This window comes from Pezoporus flaviventris, unplaced genomic scaffold, assembly GCF_033815535.1.
Source record: "Pezoporus flaviventris isolate CSIRO_AGI_PZ_B2104156 unplaced genomic scaffold, CSIRO_AGI_Pfla_v1 ptg000036l, whole genome shotgun sequence".
NCBI classification, from domain to species: domain Eukaryota; kingdom Metazoa; phylum Chordata; class Aves; order Psittaciformes; family Psittacidae; genus Pezoporus; species Pezoporus flaviventris.
The window spans coordinates 1888236-1908035 of NW_026892584.1; the positions used below are offsets into that span (position 1 = coordinate 1888236).

General features: G+C 37.1%; 1 protein-coding gene across 1 annotated transcript in view; it reads left to right on the forward strand.

Annotated features, from left to right (window-relative positions):
* Window positions 1-19800, forward strand: part of SPON1 (spondin 1) — a 195429-nt gene that overhangs the window by 22099 nt on the left and 153530 nt on the right. Inside the window, exon 3 of the mRNA XM_061462830.1 lies at window positions 17428-17561. Coding sequence (XP_061318814.1) covers window positions 17428-17561 — 134 coding nt within the window. The remainder of the gene's footprint in view (window positions 1-17427; window positions 17562-19800) is intronic.

The following is a 19800-nucleotide window of genomic DNA, read 5'->3' on the forward strand; positions in this document are numbered from 1 at the left end:
TTGATGCATACTTCTTGTATGAATTTAGAGAAATTATCACTAAATTTTTCTTTTTTTTTTTTTTTTTCCACAGTTAAATTTGCTGAATCTTGCCCTAATGGTTTCTGTTGTCAGTGCTACCAGAGTTGTGTTTACATTTACGGATATAATACAGCTTTCAAATGTGCCTTTATGTTGCCTTTCTACTGAAGTTTTTGGAGTTTTTGCATAAATTAAATTTCATAAACGTTTTTGTAGGAAGGGGATTTATCATATCCACTTTACAGAAGAGTAAATGTTGAAGTAACTTACTCAAGGTCACATAACATACTTGAACTACCATTAAACTTCAGTTCTGCTCTCCACTTGTGTTTGCCTCCCAAGTCAGGAATGTTTAAATAGTCATCTGTCTTCTTGCATTCCAGTCCTGTCCATGCATAAAATCACAAATGTTTGTAAAATGTATAACATTCCAACTGTAAGTGTGAAATACAAGATGGAGTTTTTAACATACAGGAGTGTCTCTACAGTGGGGTCCCTAAAAACAATTCCAGTATGATAGCTGTTGTGCTGTATTGGAAAGATAAGCAAGTCCTTCCTACTGCAGGATTAAAATGACAAAACCCCTCCAAATATTCTTGGTGCTCATGGCTTAGTCACTTAAACCAATAATTGGGTTTGTATCTGTACTATATTTTAGTTCTTCCTGTTGTTGGCACAGATTCAGAAACAGCAGCATTTACATGTATTTTAGATTAGTAAACAGAATGAGTTAATGCCTACTGAGCTCTGTATAATATGGAAATAGTGTGTTAAAAAAAAAAAAGGGTTAAAATAATCGCAGAAGTAGTGAGTCTCATCTATTAAATATTATTCCCAGCCTTTCATTTTAATACTTCTCTAATTACATGGTTCATATTCTGGAGACAAGCTGTCATTTATCAACTCTTGGCATCTCTTGCAAATTAATTTTTCCTTTATATGTGGTTGAATTTCTGACCATCAGAAGCTGTTTTTCCCTTTTTGAACCATTTTTTCCCATGCTGCTTTGTTCAAGTTGAGGGTTGCATACCTTGTAGGATTGTTCTCTCAAGTACCTGTGCAAAATTTGTAAGAAAGTCTGCAAAAGATGTAAAAGCACAGAAAAATAACAAGAAAATGAGTGCTGACTTAGAGCTTTGTATAGCTTTTAATTGAAATGTATTGAGAATAATTCAGAATAACTACCAAATGTGAATCTCTGAATAGACACCGGTGTGATTGGATGTTCATAACCTCTGAGGCAGATTTCCCATATCGCCAAAATTTAGCTTTAAATGTGAAAAATGGCATGAAACTTCTCAGTAGTCCCTTTGCTGGAAGCATTTAGTTTCTGCAGTGAAAGTCCTGCATTATTTCTAGGCCTTACATGCTCACGTTCTGTAAATGTTTCCATAGACAGGTTAGGCTATTTGTGTTACTCGTGTTGAAATTACATGATTTTGGGTACATTCTGTTCTCAGATAAAAACCTTCAGAGTTACATACTTCAGATTATCACATGGAAATCTAGAAGAAAGGGACAGCTGTTTATATTCCTACATGTCAACACTTCATCAGGTTCCAGTATAGGTTGGGGAACGACCTGTTAGAGAGCAGTGTAGGGGAGAGGGACCTGGGGGTCCTAGTGGACGACAGGATGACCATGAGCCAACACTGTGCCCTTGTGGCTAAGAAGGCCAATGGCATCCTGGGGTGTATTAGAAGGGGGGTGGTTAGTAGGTCGAGAGAGGTCCTCCTTCCCCTCTACTCTGCCCTGGTGAGACCGCATCTGGAGTATTGTGTCCAGTTCTGGGCCCCTCAGTTCAAGAAGGACAGGGAGCTGCTGGAGAGAGTCCAGCGCAGGGCAACGAAGATGATTAAGGGAGTGGAGCATCTCCCTTATGAGGAAAGACTGAGGGAGCTGGGTCTCTATAGTTTGGAGAAGAGGAGACTGAGGGGTGACCTTATCAGTGTCTATAAATATATAAAGGGGGAGTGTCACGAGGACGGAGCCAGGCTCTACTCAGTGGCAAACAATGATAGGACAAGGGGTAATGGGTACAAACTGGAACACAAGAGGTTCCACTTAAACTTGAGAAGAAACTTCTTCTCAGTGAGGGTGACGGAACACTGGAACAGGCTGCCCAGGGAGGTTGTGGAGTCTCCTTTCCTGGAGACATTCAAAACCCGCCTGGACGCATTCCTGTGTAACATTATCTAGGTGTTCCTGCTCCGGCAGGGGGATTGGACTAGATGATCTTTCGAGGTCCCTTCCAATCTCTAACATACTGTGTGTGTGTGAAAAGATGGTATTGTCTTGACTTGTATTTGGTGCTGCACTTGGTTTTATATCTTATGGCACCCTCTCCCAGATGTCTCAAGTCATGTGAATGAAAGAAGCTTTGTTCAAGGTTGGAAAAACTACCTGTAGCAGATTAAGGGTAGTAAAAGAAGACAAGGAAGTACAAAGAAACGTTTTTTAATGCATATAAAAAATGAGAAACAGAAATTAATTGACTACGTACTTCACAAAATCGTAGAACAATGCAGGTTGGAAGGGACCTTGTAAGGTCATCTGGTCCAAACCCATATGGGGGTGATACCTCTTTTATTCCATGGAAATCTGATCATTGCCAAAATGAAAGTTTGTGCATAACACCTTTGCTACTGCCTTTTGCCTTGTAACTATTGCTGGAATTTGTATTTCAATGACCAGGATAATGTAGGAGCTGAATGCAAAGAATAAGGCTTCATGATTTCTCAGACTCTTGTGTAGTATCAATCTACAGACAAATAGAAGCTATATATCTTGTGACTATCAGGCTGTCAGAAGCACATAGAATCATAGAATAGTTACGGTTGGAAAGGACCTTAAGATCATCTAATTCCACCCCCCCTGCCATGGGCAGGGACACCTCACACTAAAGCATGCATGAACATGGACAGCACTGTGAGTGTATTGAAGACGTTTTTGATTGGGAGCAGAAAGTACAGGCAATTTTGGGTGATTTCTAATTAATGTTACTGCTTCCTTTTGTTGCTGCTAAATGAAAGACACACCCAAATAATGCAGAAGGACTATTTATTTTCTGCAGTTAGGGCCAGTAAGGCTACACAGGAGGTTCTTTGAACCAAGAGGAAAAGAAACTGGTTGAAATGAGAAATTTTCACTGTCAAAATATGCTACAGTTCAAACTAGTTAAACAATGTAATCACTTAGAAATTTCCAATAGAAAGGTCAGCAGTGCTTTATATTCAGATAGTACTGAAGCATACCATTCTTTTTACTGCATTATATACAAAGCTAAGCATTAAACAAAATATTGACTCAACAATGCTTGAGATGATGAAAAATCAAAACATTTCAGAATGGATTGTTTTGAATGTGTTAATTTTTCCAAATGCTTTAAGATGATATTTCAATAAAATGGCCTATATCCAGAAGAAAAATTAGTTTTGACAAAATTACATGTTGAAACTGGAAATGTTGTAAAATAATGTTTTTCCTATTACTTGTAGTTAGCAATGGTAGGAGTTCTAAAGCCTAAATCTCAGTGTAGCAAGAAATACTACCACGTCAATTAGAAATGTAGTTTAAAATGTACCTTTGACATAATGAAATGTCTGGGGTTTTGTTTTGTATTGAAGTGGGTTTGCTCAGAGCGCAAAGTTGAGGGCTGGAAATGGAGCCAGCATGAATACAGTTTTGGCTCCTTTAATTCACATAATTTATTCCATTCTTCTCGTTCTTGATTAATACACATTTGCCTGTTTTGCAGCAACGGCGTATTGCTATTGTTGATGCTACAGATCTGCAATTTTAAACTTTCTTGTTTATGTGTCAAATCGGTTTGGAAATGAATTTTCTAGTTTCTTAATGAATATCCCTCTTGGTCTGTGACTGCATATATTGAATTTCTACTAGTCCTAATGAAATTTCAAGTGGAACAACTTTATAGTCTTGAAATACATATTCATTGGAATTAAATCCCTTTGAGATGGGGATAAATTTATGTCTCTTTTTGGTTTTTTCTTCCCTAAAGGTATTGTGTTGTCATCTGCATGTATGGTAAGATGGGAGTACAAATTTTTAATTGGAAAACCTATTTACAGACATAAAGTTGACACATATAAAGAAAGCTTCTACTTCAAAGCAAAATATGCTAAGCCATCAGGAGATGAAAACTTTGTCTAATGCATATATACATATATATACATATATACGGTTGCTCTGAAATGTGCTTGCAGCTTTAGCTATTCTATGCAGCAAACCTGAGATCATTATGTTGCTTGCAGCTTGGTGGTGTCAAGGCAAGTGATGTAGGCAGGCTGTATTCCGCTTTCTTCTTCACATTCCTCATTGCTCTTCCTACTCCTTCTTCCTCCAATGTGGGCAGAGTGGCCAGCCTTGAGAACTGGCACCATATGTAAGCATCTGGTCTGCATGGCACCCTCTTGGCAGGACCTGGTTTCACACACAGAATCATAGAATCATAGAATAGTTAGGGTTGGAAAGGACCTTAAGATCATCTAGTTCCAACCCCCCTGCCATGGGCAGGGACACCTCACTTTAAACCATCTCACCCAAGGCATTGTCCAACCTGGCCTTGAACACTGCCAGGGATGGAGCATTCACAACCTCCCTGGACAACCCATTCCAGTGCCTCACCACTCTAACAGGAAAGAATTTCGTCCTTATATCCAATCTAAACTTCCCCTGTTTAAGTTTTAACCCGTTACCCCTTGTTCTATCAGTATGTCCCTAATGAAGAGTCCCTCCCCAGGATCCCTATAGGCTCCCTTCAGATACTGGAAGGCTGCTAAGAGGTCATGCCTTCCTCACCTCAGTTTTACTGTGTTTCTGTCCTTCAGAAATTTGCTGTCCTCTATGCAATTTTTCTTGGAAATGCACTTGGAATGTACAAATACTTTCAGAAGCAGATTTATCAAAATCACTAGATTAAAAAAAAAATGTTTTGTGCCAAGTACTTGACAAAAGTGATGGTCCGTGTCATAATGCAGAGGTACAATCAAGTTAACATTTTATTTGGTCTATCATTTGAAGCAAGATAGAATCTGTGTATCCACTGAGGATTATGAAGAGCCACTGTACTAATGTGGGGGGAGGAATGCTATTTTAGGCCCTTGTGCAACAACAGAGTTGGAGCTTTTTATGCTTTGTAAATGTTTTGTAGCTTTTAAAAGTTAAATAGACAATGATGTCTGCATGAGAAGATGCCACTTAATATGGCTTTGTTTCTCTAATCATAATAGTATCAAACTTCTTCAGACTCCTGCGTAGGAGAATGCTCGTCATTGAGGCATGCTTCTGCCTGCTAAGCCAGGTTTAGTGAGTGAGAGTTGCATTGGACAAACCTCATCTTTACCACTGTATACTGCTTGGAATTAATGTGAAAGCAAGATACCACTATATATATTGGTTTTAGCCTGGCAAAGTTTGTTAGTCTTTATAATGTTAATCTATGTACAATTTAATATAGTTCCATTTCAGTTTACAGCTTATTTTTTTAGTACTTCAGTTTACAGAGCTCTGAAGAATTTTCTTACAAGCTTTTACAAAATTTATTGTTACCCTATTTTTTCAGAATCCATTCCTGCATTTTTATTTCCTTTAAGAGGATTGTGCAACTCTCTAGCAGACATCTTATAGCATGAAGAAGTATCATGAAATATCGTAATTCCAAGAGAATACAGAACCTTTTTTAAAAACAAACAAACAAAAGCAAACCCAAAGCAAAACCAAAAACCAAAATCTACCCCCCAAAACAAAATCAAACATTCCAACCAACCAAAAAAATAACCACCCCAAACCCAACCCAACCCAAAACAATGAAAAAAACACCACTAAAACACACACGCCCATGAAGCTTTAAATGACTTCTTTCCTGATATGCATGCTATTGTTTTGTTCCCTTAATGAACCCTTTGTGCAAGACAGTATTCAGAAGTGTCCAAATCAGGATTTAATAAATGCAGTTTTCACATTTGGTGGTGAGAGATTTTCCTTTAGTGACAGCACTTAACTCCCTTCAGTTGGCACTTGAGGAAAGCCTACCACACTCTTGAAAAGAAACCTGAAGTCTGCCCACAAGGCTCACCTTGTTGCCAGACTGTGGCTTCACTTTTGACTTACTACAGTGTGTCTTTCTGAAGCAGAACCCTCTCATACTGGATGGGAAAAAAAGCATAACATGTTGATTTCCTTGAAACTCTCAGTAAGCAGGTTTAATTTACCAGAAGGGTACTACAGATAATGTGAAATTAGGCTTTATTGAAAACCTTGGACACAGAGGCAGGCAGGGGAATTACTCCTGACTAGACTGTACAGTCTGTGATGTCCTCTAAGGAAAGAATCTGAGGATCTGTGCATTGGCATATCAAAAGTAAGAGAAGCCTTAACTTGGATTATCTCTTGTCTCTGCCTAACATGCAGGCACACACTCATATATGTACAAAGAATTTGGTGGCTTTATATTTGCTCTCAACTATGTCAGTGCTGCCACAAACCCTGACTTTCTGTAGCTCTTCCGTACCGACAGTATTCCTCATTCAATAGCCAATGCAAATTGTTAACCAAAAAATTTGAGAGCTCCTTTAGGGAGGTAAATGCTGCCTTAAATTTATCTTTATAAAGCCTGTAGTTCCAGTTCACCTGTGTTTTTTCTCTAACTGTGGTTTTAGCAATAGATTAAGTCTCTCTGAAATAGATTATGTTCTGTATGCAGTCATCTGAAGGCTATGGGAATTTGTGTGGAATCTGCCTGAACTAGGTTAGGATGTATGTTTTGGCATTGAGATGCTCATGAGAAACATGAATAGCACAAGTGCCAGAGCTGCTAATGTGTCAAAGCTCCAACACCAAGCAGGATAATAATGCTATTAAAAATATGTATTCTCTGTGATACTTAAATCCCTTCTTAACTTAAATGAAGAGCTCCAAGTGAGGTAGCTATTCTTGGCAGATTATTCATAATGCGGAGTAGTGTAATATTTCCTAAAATGAAGGAGAAATGAAAAGCCTGAACAAACTAAGCAAGTTGAAAAATGCTGATCCAGTAAAATGTGCAGAGTCACATTTTGCTATGTATTTCATGAATTTGATCAATTTTGATTCTAATAGCAGAACAGGCATTTCCTTTGTAGTTTACTATCTAATGTTATGTTGTAGAATACAGTAGAAATATAGTAATACTATTGTTGATTACATTAGTAAGGAAGCTCCCTCTGGGTTTAAGCTCGTGTTGTACTTTGTACTCTACAGAGTCATAGATAGTAAGGTTCCTTTGGCTGGCAATTAACACTCTGACAAAGGCAAGAGAGGAAGGTTGAGGAGGAAGGCAGGCTGTTATCATCACTCTGCAGGGAGAAACTGAGATATAGAAAGGTGGCTTCAGTAGAAGAGCTATGTGTGTCTTTTGAGCAGCCACTATAAAATTTCTTCCTTATCCAATGTTTTGTGTGTCTCCTCAAATTTAGCATTGCTTTTCTTTTGATTGACTGGTTTTGCAACTGTGTTCTTATCGGGGATGTTGTTCCTGAAATAAAAATGGCAGTTCCTGAATTTAAAATGGAATTGACAATGAACCTAGAGTTCCTTGCCACAGAAATGTAAATGAGAAGTGCGTGTGTGAGCAGAAGATAAGGTCCATGTCTTCTGTGTGAGCCCACAGCAAATATTTCTCTGGCACTCACATTACTTGTGTATTGCTCATTACGGTGCTGAAGATATAGGCAATATACAATTGTGACAACAGTACATGAAGAATGATATTCTTATCAAAAGATAATCACATCATTAATTTCAAAGGGAAAAGCTACACCTCAGCAGTCTCATTTAACACCAACTTTACTAAACTGACATGCAGTGATTAGTAAATGACTCTCACCCAGTCCATGTGGTTTGTTCTGATATGAAAGCCAGATATTTCTGATTGCTTAGATAATCTTTCTGGAACTGATGGTAAGAATGGTGGATTTAGGACTAAATCCTACTTTCTGTCTCAAGTATTGTTTCATTATGACCATCAGAATGTGAGGGGTTTTTGTTATTTACATTTCTCAACTGTTTCGCTGCTTAAAGCTTATGTTTATGGTGAACAGAAGTTCTAGACCACTGAATTTAAAGTATGTCCTTGACTGGACTTGGATGGTGGCTAGAAATCCTTACTAACAAAGTTATCTATTAGTTGCAGTGAAGGCGCATCCTGTCAAGCATTTATAAATGGTATTTTTGTGCAAAGATCTGTATGCATTGACAGAAGCGAAGACATATGGGCTCACTCATGTAAAGACAGTTCCTGCAGTTATTTAGGAAAACCCTAGTACCAGTATGAAAAGTTTCATATAGTTCTGACAAATTAAGAATGTGCTGACAAGCTTTTCCTTTGCATATAGCAAAAATATAAAGGCTGATTTTTTGTGAAAATATGCTCACAACAATCAGACATGCCTTTGACTTTCCTCAAGCATGTCCATAAACATATTTTGGATTTGTCCTAGATTCAGTCCTGCAAGGGTCTAAGCACTCTTCCTCTGATTTCTAATGACCTTAAGCTACATGCTTAGCGTAAGGCCTGCATGTTTGTTTAGGTCTATATTTATAAGTCTTTGTCTTGTGCTGAAACATAAAGAATCTGAATGAATCCTTTACTATAGGGATTTAGAAAATGTGAGGGAAAAAATATTTTGTAATGCATTGTTAGTTTCCTTTACATGCATGCATAAGTGGCCTCCTGTGTCACCCAGGCATTAATCTTATTCACTAAAGTTATTTTGAATTTTTGGTGCTGCCAGATGCAGCACCATGTGTGTATGTATATACATATGTTGCAGTTGCAGTAACAAGGCCAAAGTGCTCATGCTGACTTAAACATAAATTCTTGATGGAGACGTGTTATATCTGACTACTGATGAGCCCTGGTTAAAGATGAAACACGAGGCCATGGCTGGGGAGGAAGTTTGGAAAAGTGTTCTGCCCCTTTTCAGACAGGGGCCTTTGTTTGTGAGGCTCAGAAATAAATGCAGAAGGAGCTTTGTTGTTTGTTTTTAATTGAATATTTTCAAAAGTGCTAAGTTAGCATTCTTAGAACTGATGTGATCTCAGCCCTGAGAGCAATGCTAGAAGAGATTATCAATATTTTGGGGAAACTTTTTGGTGTCTTGTCTCTTCCGAAGGAAACACCAGTATATTAACCCTTCTAATGAAATACAGAAATTTTCAAATTGTGTTTTTGTTGGCTAAAAATTTCTTCCAGACATAATTTTGCGTTAGAAGAAGAGGTGGCCCACATGTGTTAAAAGGCATTCGATCTAGATAGAGAGAAGATTCAAGTGTCTTGAGTTGTTAGAACAGGGATTGCACCAAGGAGTTTTGCAGCCCTGAAGAGTGCTCCTCCAAGCAGCAATTTCAGTCAATTTCCAGACTGATTTCTCTTCCTTTTCAATCCCTCTGCGTTATAAACCCAGTAAAATACGTCACTGGGTCAAGCAGGGAAGTCATTAAAATAAACAGAGCAGAGATTTGAAGACACATTCCCTGACTGTCAAGTCAGTTTTTGCCCTTGGTTCAGTGAGTATACATGTGAGGTAGAATGGACCAAGAAAAGAGACTTGCTGAAGGTTACTCACTCTGTAGAAGCTTGCACTGACAGTGAACTGCCCAATTCAGAATGCATGAATGAATCCGAGTCTTCCATAGCTGAAGCAGAGCCTTTAATGTTGGTCCCAGAGCAGGCTCTACTAGAATGTCCTTCAGCTTTTACAAGACAAATAAGTAAATAAGGTTTGTCTTCTAATCCCAGTGTGCAGCCAAATTAAAATATAAACTTTTTTTTTTTTTGCAAAGCAAGGTTCTTATTTTTTAACAATATTTAAATTTCCATTTTAGATTAATTTTGCTACAACCTCTTGATATGTTGAAAAATGCTGTCATGTAAAAGATGCCATTGGTAAACTGGAGCTCTGCCAAACTTGTTTTTTTTCTACTTCCTGGGATCTGTGAGCTTCAGTGCACCAAACTGGGCGACCTTTGTCAGAATTTGGCTACTCTTTTTACAAAAGTGAGATAAAGGGTTGGTACACAGGGGGGCATCCTAACTTTCTGGCTTCCACGGGTTTCCCTGACTTGAATTCCTAGTTGATTCATTAGCCACTTTGCCAATAGCTCAAATTAGATGGAAATCACAGAGCAGGCTGATCTGGGCTTCTCATATTTAATCTTTTCCCAAAGAGCTCCTGTTTATGAAGTCTGAGACCAATTGGAAATACAATGAGCTGTTAAGGATAATAATAAATAAGTTTTTATAGAGCATTTAATACATTGTTTTGAAAAAGGAGGTCAATGTCTATATTCCCACTTCACAACTGAGGAACAGACAACACTAAAGTGATTTGAGAAAGGTTGCCTAGCAATAAAAATTACATTTCACTTCCAGTCCAGTGTTGCTTTATTTTATATCACTTCCTTTTATAAGGCTGTGAAAACACTTACTTCCTTATACAATGTGCCAATGCCTTTATCCGTCTAGAAAATCAGGTTACAATGGGCTCTTAAATACGAGGTAGATAAATTGCAGCAAATATATTTGTGAGAGATCGCAGCAGTCTTTTTCTCTTTCCAAAGAAATGTGTATTATAAGCTTATATGAAAGATCCTAACTGTAGTAACTTGCACCAGAAATATAACAAATCCTTAAGTTTTTACTGCTTTCAAGTGGTTGTTATCTGAAAATTCTTGATTACGAAGTTGATTTCTGTATAACATCCTCTTCAGCAAGCACTGTTTCTCTGGGGCTGAAAGCACTTGAGGTGCCACCTATCAAAAGTTACTTTTTTTCCTTGTGAAAATTTCTTATCAGACTAAAATGCTTCTTACTTTCTTTGCAAAATAAATAATACTGAAGTAGTTCGACAACATAACACTGAGTATAAATAATCCCTCTGCAAAAGTATTATGTAAAGAATCCTGTGTGTGTCTTTGTTGGAGTTTATTGTGGTTATAGTAGTATTTGAAATGAGTGTGTTGGTTCTGTAATCTTAGAAGGATCATTTACACTCTGATCTTCCACATACAGGGAGGAGAGTAACAAGAAATCCATATGAGCCAGTGATAAGCCTAAGTGGTCATTCTCAATTTTTTATTTTGTTTTTTTTTTTTTTTTTTATATTGGGTTTGGTTTTCTGCAGCTGCTGCTTTGGGCTGTCCTTGGCTCAGGTGAAGGGAACTGCAGCTAGAGCACTTCTGTGATTAAAGCTGACTGTTCCCAGGGGGCCAGCCAAAGATCACCGTAACATAGCCTTGCTCTGTGTCCACATCATCCTCACTGTGGTTGTTTTTCTGTCTTAAGGCTGCAATAGTGCAGTTCTGCTTCCTGATGCTGGGAACAGTTTTGAAACTAGTACATCCTCATTTTCATTTGACTAAGTGTTCGTAAAATTTGCCCTTTTTTCACCTGCTTGTTTCATGCTTCCGAATGTAAGCTGTATCTAGATCATAAAAGAATCCTGATTTCATTGACAAGCAAGTTCAGTCTCTTAGCTCCTGCCTGAAGGGAATGAAAAAAACGTGCAAGTTAATGTGTTTGAATAGTTCAGCGTCGTCTGACCTCAGTACGTTTGCTCTAGATTTAAGTCTAACTTGATTAAATTATACATCAAGCCAGAAGTTCTGTTTCTTTGAAACTAAAATTTTCAGTCTTGCCCAGAATCCTCATACCTCATTTCAAATGCTGTAAAAGGAGCTGTGTAGGCTGAACACAAAACACGAAGAATAAAGGTAAGCCATTTGTCATGCAAGGCACGAAGGGACTCGTTGCTTTTGTACCAAATGTCACCCGAAGTATATTGAATCAATTTACCTAACTGTTTTCATAGCAATATTAATGTTGCACTTAGAAGAAAAATTTGTAGGAAACAAAAAATAAACTTGTGACCTTTAATCCACTGTCACTGAGTACTTGGTTGAAAGCAGTCTCAAAGCACAATGGTCTGTGTTTATTCATCTCTTGAGTTTCAGGGACAGCTTTTACTAAATTGATAATTTTCAATTTACAAGTATATGCCTTTATAATTCAACATGTTGCAACATTAAGTTAGCCAAGAATGGTCCAAACTCAAGAAAAAAAATATAGTGTGTGTGTATATATATATATATATATAAATAAAATAAGGTTTACTAAATGCTGTCAAGTTATTGTTATCTGTCTTTACCAATATACATCTTCTTTTTTCATATATATAGAAGTAAGAAGAAATTGCTGTGCAAGCCATCCATAGACAGTCTCTTGGGCAGGAAAGACTGTTTAGTGTAAAAGCTGACAGTGTGGTGCGTCATCTGTAATGCACTTCAAGTTCCCCTCATGTTGATCTTCTTTCTTTCTCTGTTTGAATTGCACCTCAGAATAGACCCTCCTGCCTGCCCTACAACAGGTGTAATGTAACTCTCAGGTTTGTTAGGCTGAACAGCAACCTACAGTACAGTGTGACTACAAGATTCTTGAGAGCAAATATTTTGTTAATGCATAAGAGTCTCATACAGGATTCCTGCATTTTTTCCTTTTGATCATCCAGCACAGCTTGCTTTTCAATGAACACACTATTCAAATTGATTGTTTTAAAGAAGAGAAGGTAGTTGGACAGAAGTATTCAAATACTTCCCTTCAGAACACCTCACAGACAAATATTGTGGTTTTGTTTTTTTGTTTGCTTTTAATTTTTGGAAGATGGTTTATATCAGTTCTGTGATTCTGCACAGACTCTGAAGAAAATACTGTGTTCTTTAGTCAAAGAAATTGGTTACAAGAGACACATCTTTGAGGCAGGTTTTTTTTTAAACTGACTTTTTACACCATGAGGTTTCCATTCCATATAATAATCTCTCTTCTAAATTAATCCCTAAAGGCCAAATATTATTACCATTGTGTTAGAGCCAATGTTCTTTTTATAATGGAAAATTTTCCTCAAGGAGGTGATAGTTTTTCAACATTCTGGAAGTCAGGCTCCATATTAGCTCTTCCAAAGAAGAACACTGCCTACAGAGATGCTTATCTGGTGAACTTTGAATGTTTTGTTTTGTCTTTAACTCAGTTGTTCCAGTAGAGCACAGCTGTTTCAGTGGGTGGAAAGTGATGATGTGTCCACAGAACAAGAAATGGTGCTGCAGATCCCAGCCAGTGGTTTAAACTGAGGAAGTGGACGCAAGCCAGTAGAGGATTTATATAACTTCATTTCCTTTTGTTCTTTATATTAATTCCCTTCTTTGTGGTGCATAGCATTCTGACTTTTGAAAATACTGATAGAAATGTAATAATAGAGAGGACACCTGCTTGGTGTCATTTATCTGACTACCATTTTATAGAAATCAGAAACAGATAGCAAGCTCTATCACTCAGCATGAAATGTTCCAATTCTGGGAAAAGAAAACCACTCATTCATCAGTTTAACTACTAAGCAGTTTTCCAGTCCTGCTTTTCAGGAGCACCCAAAACTTGTCCTCAACCCTGCCAGTGTTTGGAATAAGCAAGGAATGCAAAGCTGAGCCTGGAGCTGGTAAATTCTCCCTTTTACTAATCTTCTTTTCATGCTTGTAGATTTACCCAAGTTCAGCTAGATACTATGACATTTGTTCAAATCAAGGTTAACTCTAAGTGTTTTGTTCAGGATTTACACTAGTTTCCCTATGGGAATAAATTGGTCTAATAATATTACATTCATAATGGGAAAAACCCACAGCAAAGCACACTAAAAACTAAATAGAAAGTTAAGATAACGTCATTGCATTTGTGGATTCGAAGGAATTAATCACATAGAGAGTCCACACCTCTGAGACCTCAGATTCTTTGGCCAAGGTTTCTTTTAGCTTTTAGGAATTTTGTCCATTATGTAGTTAATTTGCTGGCCAATTACTGAAAATGTGAGGCTTCCCGTTACAGATAACCTGGAGTTTTAGAAGCTGTGATTTTGCAAATGCTGCATTTTAATCTGCATGCCTTTTTCCTGCCAATTCTTTCCTTCATGCTTATGTGGTCTGACTTGATTCTAGGAGGAAAATCAGGACTGTATTATTTTCAGAGATTAAGTATCCTTCTCCCCCCAACCTCAAGTTGGCCAGGATGCTAACGCTTTCTCCTGTGCTATGTGTGAGTGAAGCAGTATCATCGACCGTCCTAAAATACTGTGTTATTTGGAATCTTCTTGTATAAGTAGTGAACCCATTCTGTATCACCCCCTAAGAACCTTTCATAAAGAATCAAATCTCCATGGATATGGAAAAAAAAATGTAATTTAAAAAATATATATTTTGAGTTTGGTTTATATTTCTCTGAAGTCCTAGAATCTGCATCATTCTCCTGTTTTTTATAAAATTTCTTAACATATTTTTTTTTTCTTTAATCCTCTCAGGTTAATTGGCATTTGAGCCTTTCCATCTACTTAGGAGTTCTTTACTATATTCTGTCAACAGTAGGAGTCTTTATTAAGATGTGTTCTCTCTAATTTTTCTTCAGAGGAGTTCTTTTTTTTTGGAGGATCTTGTCCTTTTGTGGTCAGATTTTCCCAGTAGACACTGATTGCCTAAGTCTTCTTGCTCTGATTGTTCCTGATGCAGGAAATTGTAATGAAGCCTTGAGGTTCAACCACTTCCTGTTCTTCCAGGATTGTGTTCTAAAATGCAGGCAGAACTTTTAAATTACTTCATTATAGGCATCTCTATTCCTTGAGAAAATTCATAACTAGCTCAGTTGCAGGAATTGGGTAGATTATAGAAGTGCAAAATATGTCTACATTTCTGTGTGTTTGTTGCTACTGGAAAAGGTCACGGATGTACTCCCACTTAATGACTATCTAGAATTCAAACAAATATTTCAAGTTCAGGTTTTGCAGTAGCCAAAAATTTGACTTATAATAATGACTCACAGTTGCTCACAACTCCTTCTTGAAATATTAGTTATTGGATTTGATTTTGGTGTTCCTTGTGACTGCGTTTATTACTGGGGGAAAAAGCAGGACTCACTCACCTAGAATGGATTCAATTCACCTTGAATGAAACAAAAATTGTCTTAACATGCAAATACATCACAGATGGGTCTACAATGATGACTGGCGGAGGAATGGTATTTAGGGATATGAAAACAGCCAAGTTCTTGTTGACTGAAAATAGAACTCTATCCTTTGAGAACACAGGTTCATTTCAGTTGGCTTCTCAAGAAACACTCACTAATGAAGTTTGTGGCAGAAGAGCTAAACTAAATTTGCAAATGCCAGCATACGTGAAAGGTTCATTGATCATTGCTGAGTAGTTTTTACCTGGTCAGTTGTAAAGTAGTTAAGCTTACCTATAATTCCTCAATCTTTCTTTACCTGAACTGAACATGTTTTTAAATCTTTTAGCTAATGTGAGTTATGATGCTACAGCAGCAGTTTGCATCTGACAAGAGAATATGGGGCTAATGTAACTTGTACAGTGATTTTCAAATTTTCTGCTTTTCTAGAACAGCTGTCTTTTAGGATGACCTCCTAAGAGCCCTTTCAAGTGAATCATCCTGCTTTTCTATAACGTGCAATAGAATTTTATTTTGTATGATATAAAAATCACACACTCTTCACTAAAAGCTTCCACCAAAACTCGGTTTTGATTGAGAATTAATTCCTGTGAGATATGGATAAAAGGTCAATTGACATGGTCCTGAATAATCAAGATAACCTTTCTGAGGGATAAGTGAAAAGTTTTAGGTCTTTATTTTATTGTTACATAAATAAGGCAGACAGAATGAATACAGTTCATGACCAAGACAAAACTGTAGAGTAGGGATTTATTGATGCTCAAGTTCATTAAATTGTATCAGGTGGAAGTATAAAATGAGCAGTGTCACTTTAAGCCTACAGTAGATTGCATGCTTCAGTGTTAGATAAAATCTAGCAAAGTAGATGTAGCTGTACGCAGTGTTTAGTTACACAGATTCTGCAAAGCATTTAAAGAGTTGAACAATATTAGTGGCTTTAGATTTAAATCCCATTAACCATTACCCCATTGACCAGCTAAATAGTTTTTCAGCATTCCTTTAGGGCAGTGCCCCTTCATTCTGCCATGGAAAACTGGATAGGTTTGTGGGCTCAGCTAAAAATGTTTAGGAATGATGGAAGTATCATTGGGTGAGGCAACCTTGCTGCTTGCTCACTAAAGCAGATCTGGTCAAACTATAGAGATTGCCACTTTTTCAGACTGTAAAAAGTATTTTGTTTTGGTTTTTTCTTTTTTTTTTTTTTTTTTGCTTGTTTGCTTGTGTTTTAGGTTTCTTTGGGTGTTTTGGCTTGTTTGTTTAAGTTCTGTTTTGGTTTTGCTGGTTGTTTTTTTTTTTTCCCCAAATACTTTTTTAAAGTTATGTTACTGCCAGAAGATTTTTATTTTTCAATTGTAGTCTGGTAAAAGAGTCTGTGTTGTTACAATCAGAATTGTAAAAAAGCTCCTTCAGAGTTCTCTTGTACATGGATATATACAGCTTCTTTCCTCAAATGATAAGGTTTATAATTCATTGCCTGAATCTTGACCCAATGCAATGTGAATTATGGCTTCATTGAATGAAAGTGGACCACCAAGTAATTCTGAAGAGAAATTTGCAATATCACAGTATCACCTGTTTCCAAATCAAACTTGGCAGCTTCAGATGAATTTTCTTTGAGCTGTGATGAACAGAAGGTTTAAATTACAATCCCTGAAGAACATATGTAATGACAAAGCTATTTTGTCATAGACACCTTTGAGTAAAATCCTTAGAACACCACCACTTCCAAATCTGCCTCTCTGGTTTTGTGTTGACTTATGCCACCTAAACCTTTCTGTTAAACATCAATCAACCAAAAAAAAAGCAAAAAGCTCTGTAAATTGAACTAAATAATGGTCTCTGAATTATAGACTGTTATGATTCACATTACCTCTTCTGACCTGGAGATTCTTTTGGTACATCAAGAAGAATACTGTTTAGGCAATATTTACATGGATGTCCACCCATGGACAGATGGAACATGTTAAAAGCATGTTCCACCTGTCCTAACCAGTTGCCATGATATAAAAAATATATTAAATTATGCATTTTAATTATTTTTAGTTCATTAACATTTACGGGACGCTCCAGTAATCAGGATCTACAGAAAAAGGTTATCTGTAGCCTCTCTCAGAAAGGACTAACTTCTGTTCCCATGGAACTGAATTATTCTTCTGTCTTAGTTTTTTGGATTTTTCATTTTCATTTCACTGAATAATCTGCGTGTTATAAATAAATTTACCAAAGTAGTGCTGAGCTAAGCAGAGAATTATAAATAACCCCACTGAAGGGAAAACATGAACTTACAAAGCACATTTAAGAGACATTGGCTATCTACATCCTTATCTTTTCATATTCTTCTATTTCCTCAGATCATAGATGAAGAAGAAACACAGTTCATGAGTAATTGTCCTGTTGCTGTTACTGAGAGCACACCTAGGAGGAGGACACGCATTCAAGTGTTTTGGACAGCTCCTCCTTCCGGTACAGGCTGTGTAATTCTGAAGTGAGTATTTTAAGGCATATTAAACTAACCATTAAAGTAAAATTTAGTTAATAATGAATCTAATATTTATTAGATTAGGAACTACTGGTGTTCTTACATATTTTTTTCTTCTTTGACACATTGTGTCAAGGGTTGTACTACTTGCACGATGAAATATTAGCAACTTAAAGCCCAAGTAATCAAAGTTACTCCATGCCTTCAGTAACTATTGAATTGGTAACCCTAATTGAACTGGGTAGGCTCTCAGTCATTTATTTCATGTGAAAATCTGAAGATTCTGAATCTTAAAGGTTAAATTTCCATTACTTCATTTGAGATTTGGATAAAACACATGATCTTAATTCAGATGATTAACAGGGATTTTCTGTAGAGTTGGGATTTTCTAAACTGACCTTTATCAGTAAAAACTGATTTACTTGTTTCAAGGTGAGTGCTTCGATTTTTGACCTGGTGATCTGATGTTTTTCTATTTTTTCTATAGGCTATTTTAAAGCATGTGCATCCATGCTTTTTAGCAACAGACAAAAGTAACATTATGTAGGTGCACTTTGCTTTAGGGCCGCTCATTTGTCTGTAGACACCTTAAGGCACTTCTTACTATGAGAAGTGTCAGAGGAAACTGTCAGAGAAACATTGTCTTATCTCTTAAGATTTTGCTTGTCATATTTAATAGGACAGGTTGGTCAAATATGCATGGAAAATTGGGATTTCTTTGCTTGCTTTGAATCTGTGTCTGTGATTACCCTTTGCAACTGCCAAGATGTGCCCTACAGTAGACCAAAGGATTTCAGAGAGTCTTGTCAGTACTGGGGGCACCTTCAGAGACATAAAAAATTCCAGGTGTTTTAAGGAGATGCTAGGGTAAAGGTTGCACTGAAGATAGTTCAGTGCAATTCAGAAAAATGTGTTATTAAAATTGCAGCTGATTTCTGAGCAGGCTGCAAAATTGCCACCAGCAACATTGGTCCATGACTTGCTCTCCCCTTACCCTGTGCTTCTCTTTCTTCTCCTTTTGCTAGTTATGTGAAAAATGCAAGCTTGCTCCCAGTGGTTTTATTGAGCTCCGAGGGTGACTGCCCAATTCCCGAGGGCAGTTCAGAGAAAGAATGAAACAGTCACTGATAGTACAAGTTGCTGATGCCAGATACTAACATCATAAAGTGGCATTTTGTTTGTGTTGTGGTGCAGTCCTCTGTGGCATCATACATAGCAATCACTGTGGTTTTGGCATTAACATTTGCATTTTTTCTTTTGTATGTAAAGCTTTGACCACATCCAAATTAGAATTTACAGTCAGCACTCTATAACCCTTCTTTATGGTCAGCTCCCATGGAAGAGCATAGACATGTTGGAGGCAATTATCAAAATTATTCTGTCATTTGTGAAGGCTTAATAATATGATAAAAATGAAGGTCTAAAAGCAGTAATTATTTTAAATAGTTAAGTCCAAAGTCATAATGAAAAAATCCTGAAACCTTGACCTTTAGAGGACACAAAAGCCATCTGTATTTTTCTATTTTCTGTGTGTGATGGAGTGTATGTAGCTTTTTATTATCAATACATATCTGTTTCAGTCCTTGGAGACTGTCTGAACATTTTTTTTCAGAATTTCCAAACCAGAATGGCAGCATATTGGAGCCTGTTCTGAAACAGAAGGATATACTTTTTCCTTTGCACAATTGACTTCAATATATAGAAAAGTTAAACGTAGTCAGAAGTAAAGCATAGCGATCCATAAAACTTAATATGGTTGTAGTGCTAAATATTGGGTCTTTTTTTAGGTTTATAATGGGACAATTAAGTATAGAGGCTTCCAGGAAGTTTTTCCTGGACTAATACTGCAGGTTGGGAATTTTTTTTTTTTTTTTTTGTCATGGTCTGTGAAGTCTGTTACCTGTGATAGAAACAATTGCCCCCATTTGACTTCTTCTCAATGCTTTCTAGGCTTAGTGGTCAGTCTGGTTGTGGCAAGCATAATGTAACACAGAAATGGTAATTTGCAGTTCTAGGGTTCAGTAAGGGATGCTAAATCTTTTGGCACTAGCACGTGTGTATAATGCTAGCTTCCTGGGGGACTGAAAACTACAATGTTTAGGAGAATATGATCACTACTTTGCTTTCCAAAACATCGCTTGCTGTGCAAAAGCTTAGAATTGAGGGGAGGAAGAGGGAAATAGTGCAACATTGAATGGTAATTCATAATTGCTTAGTCAGGGACAATTCATCCATTCTTTTCATT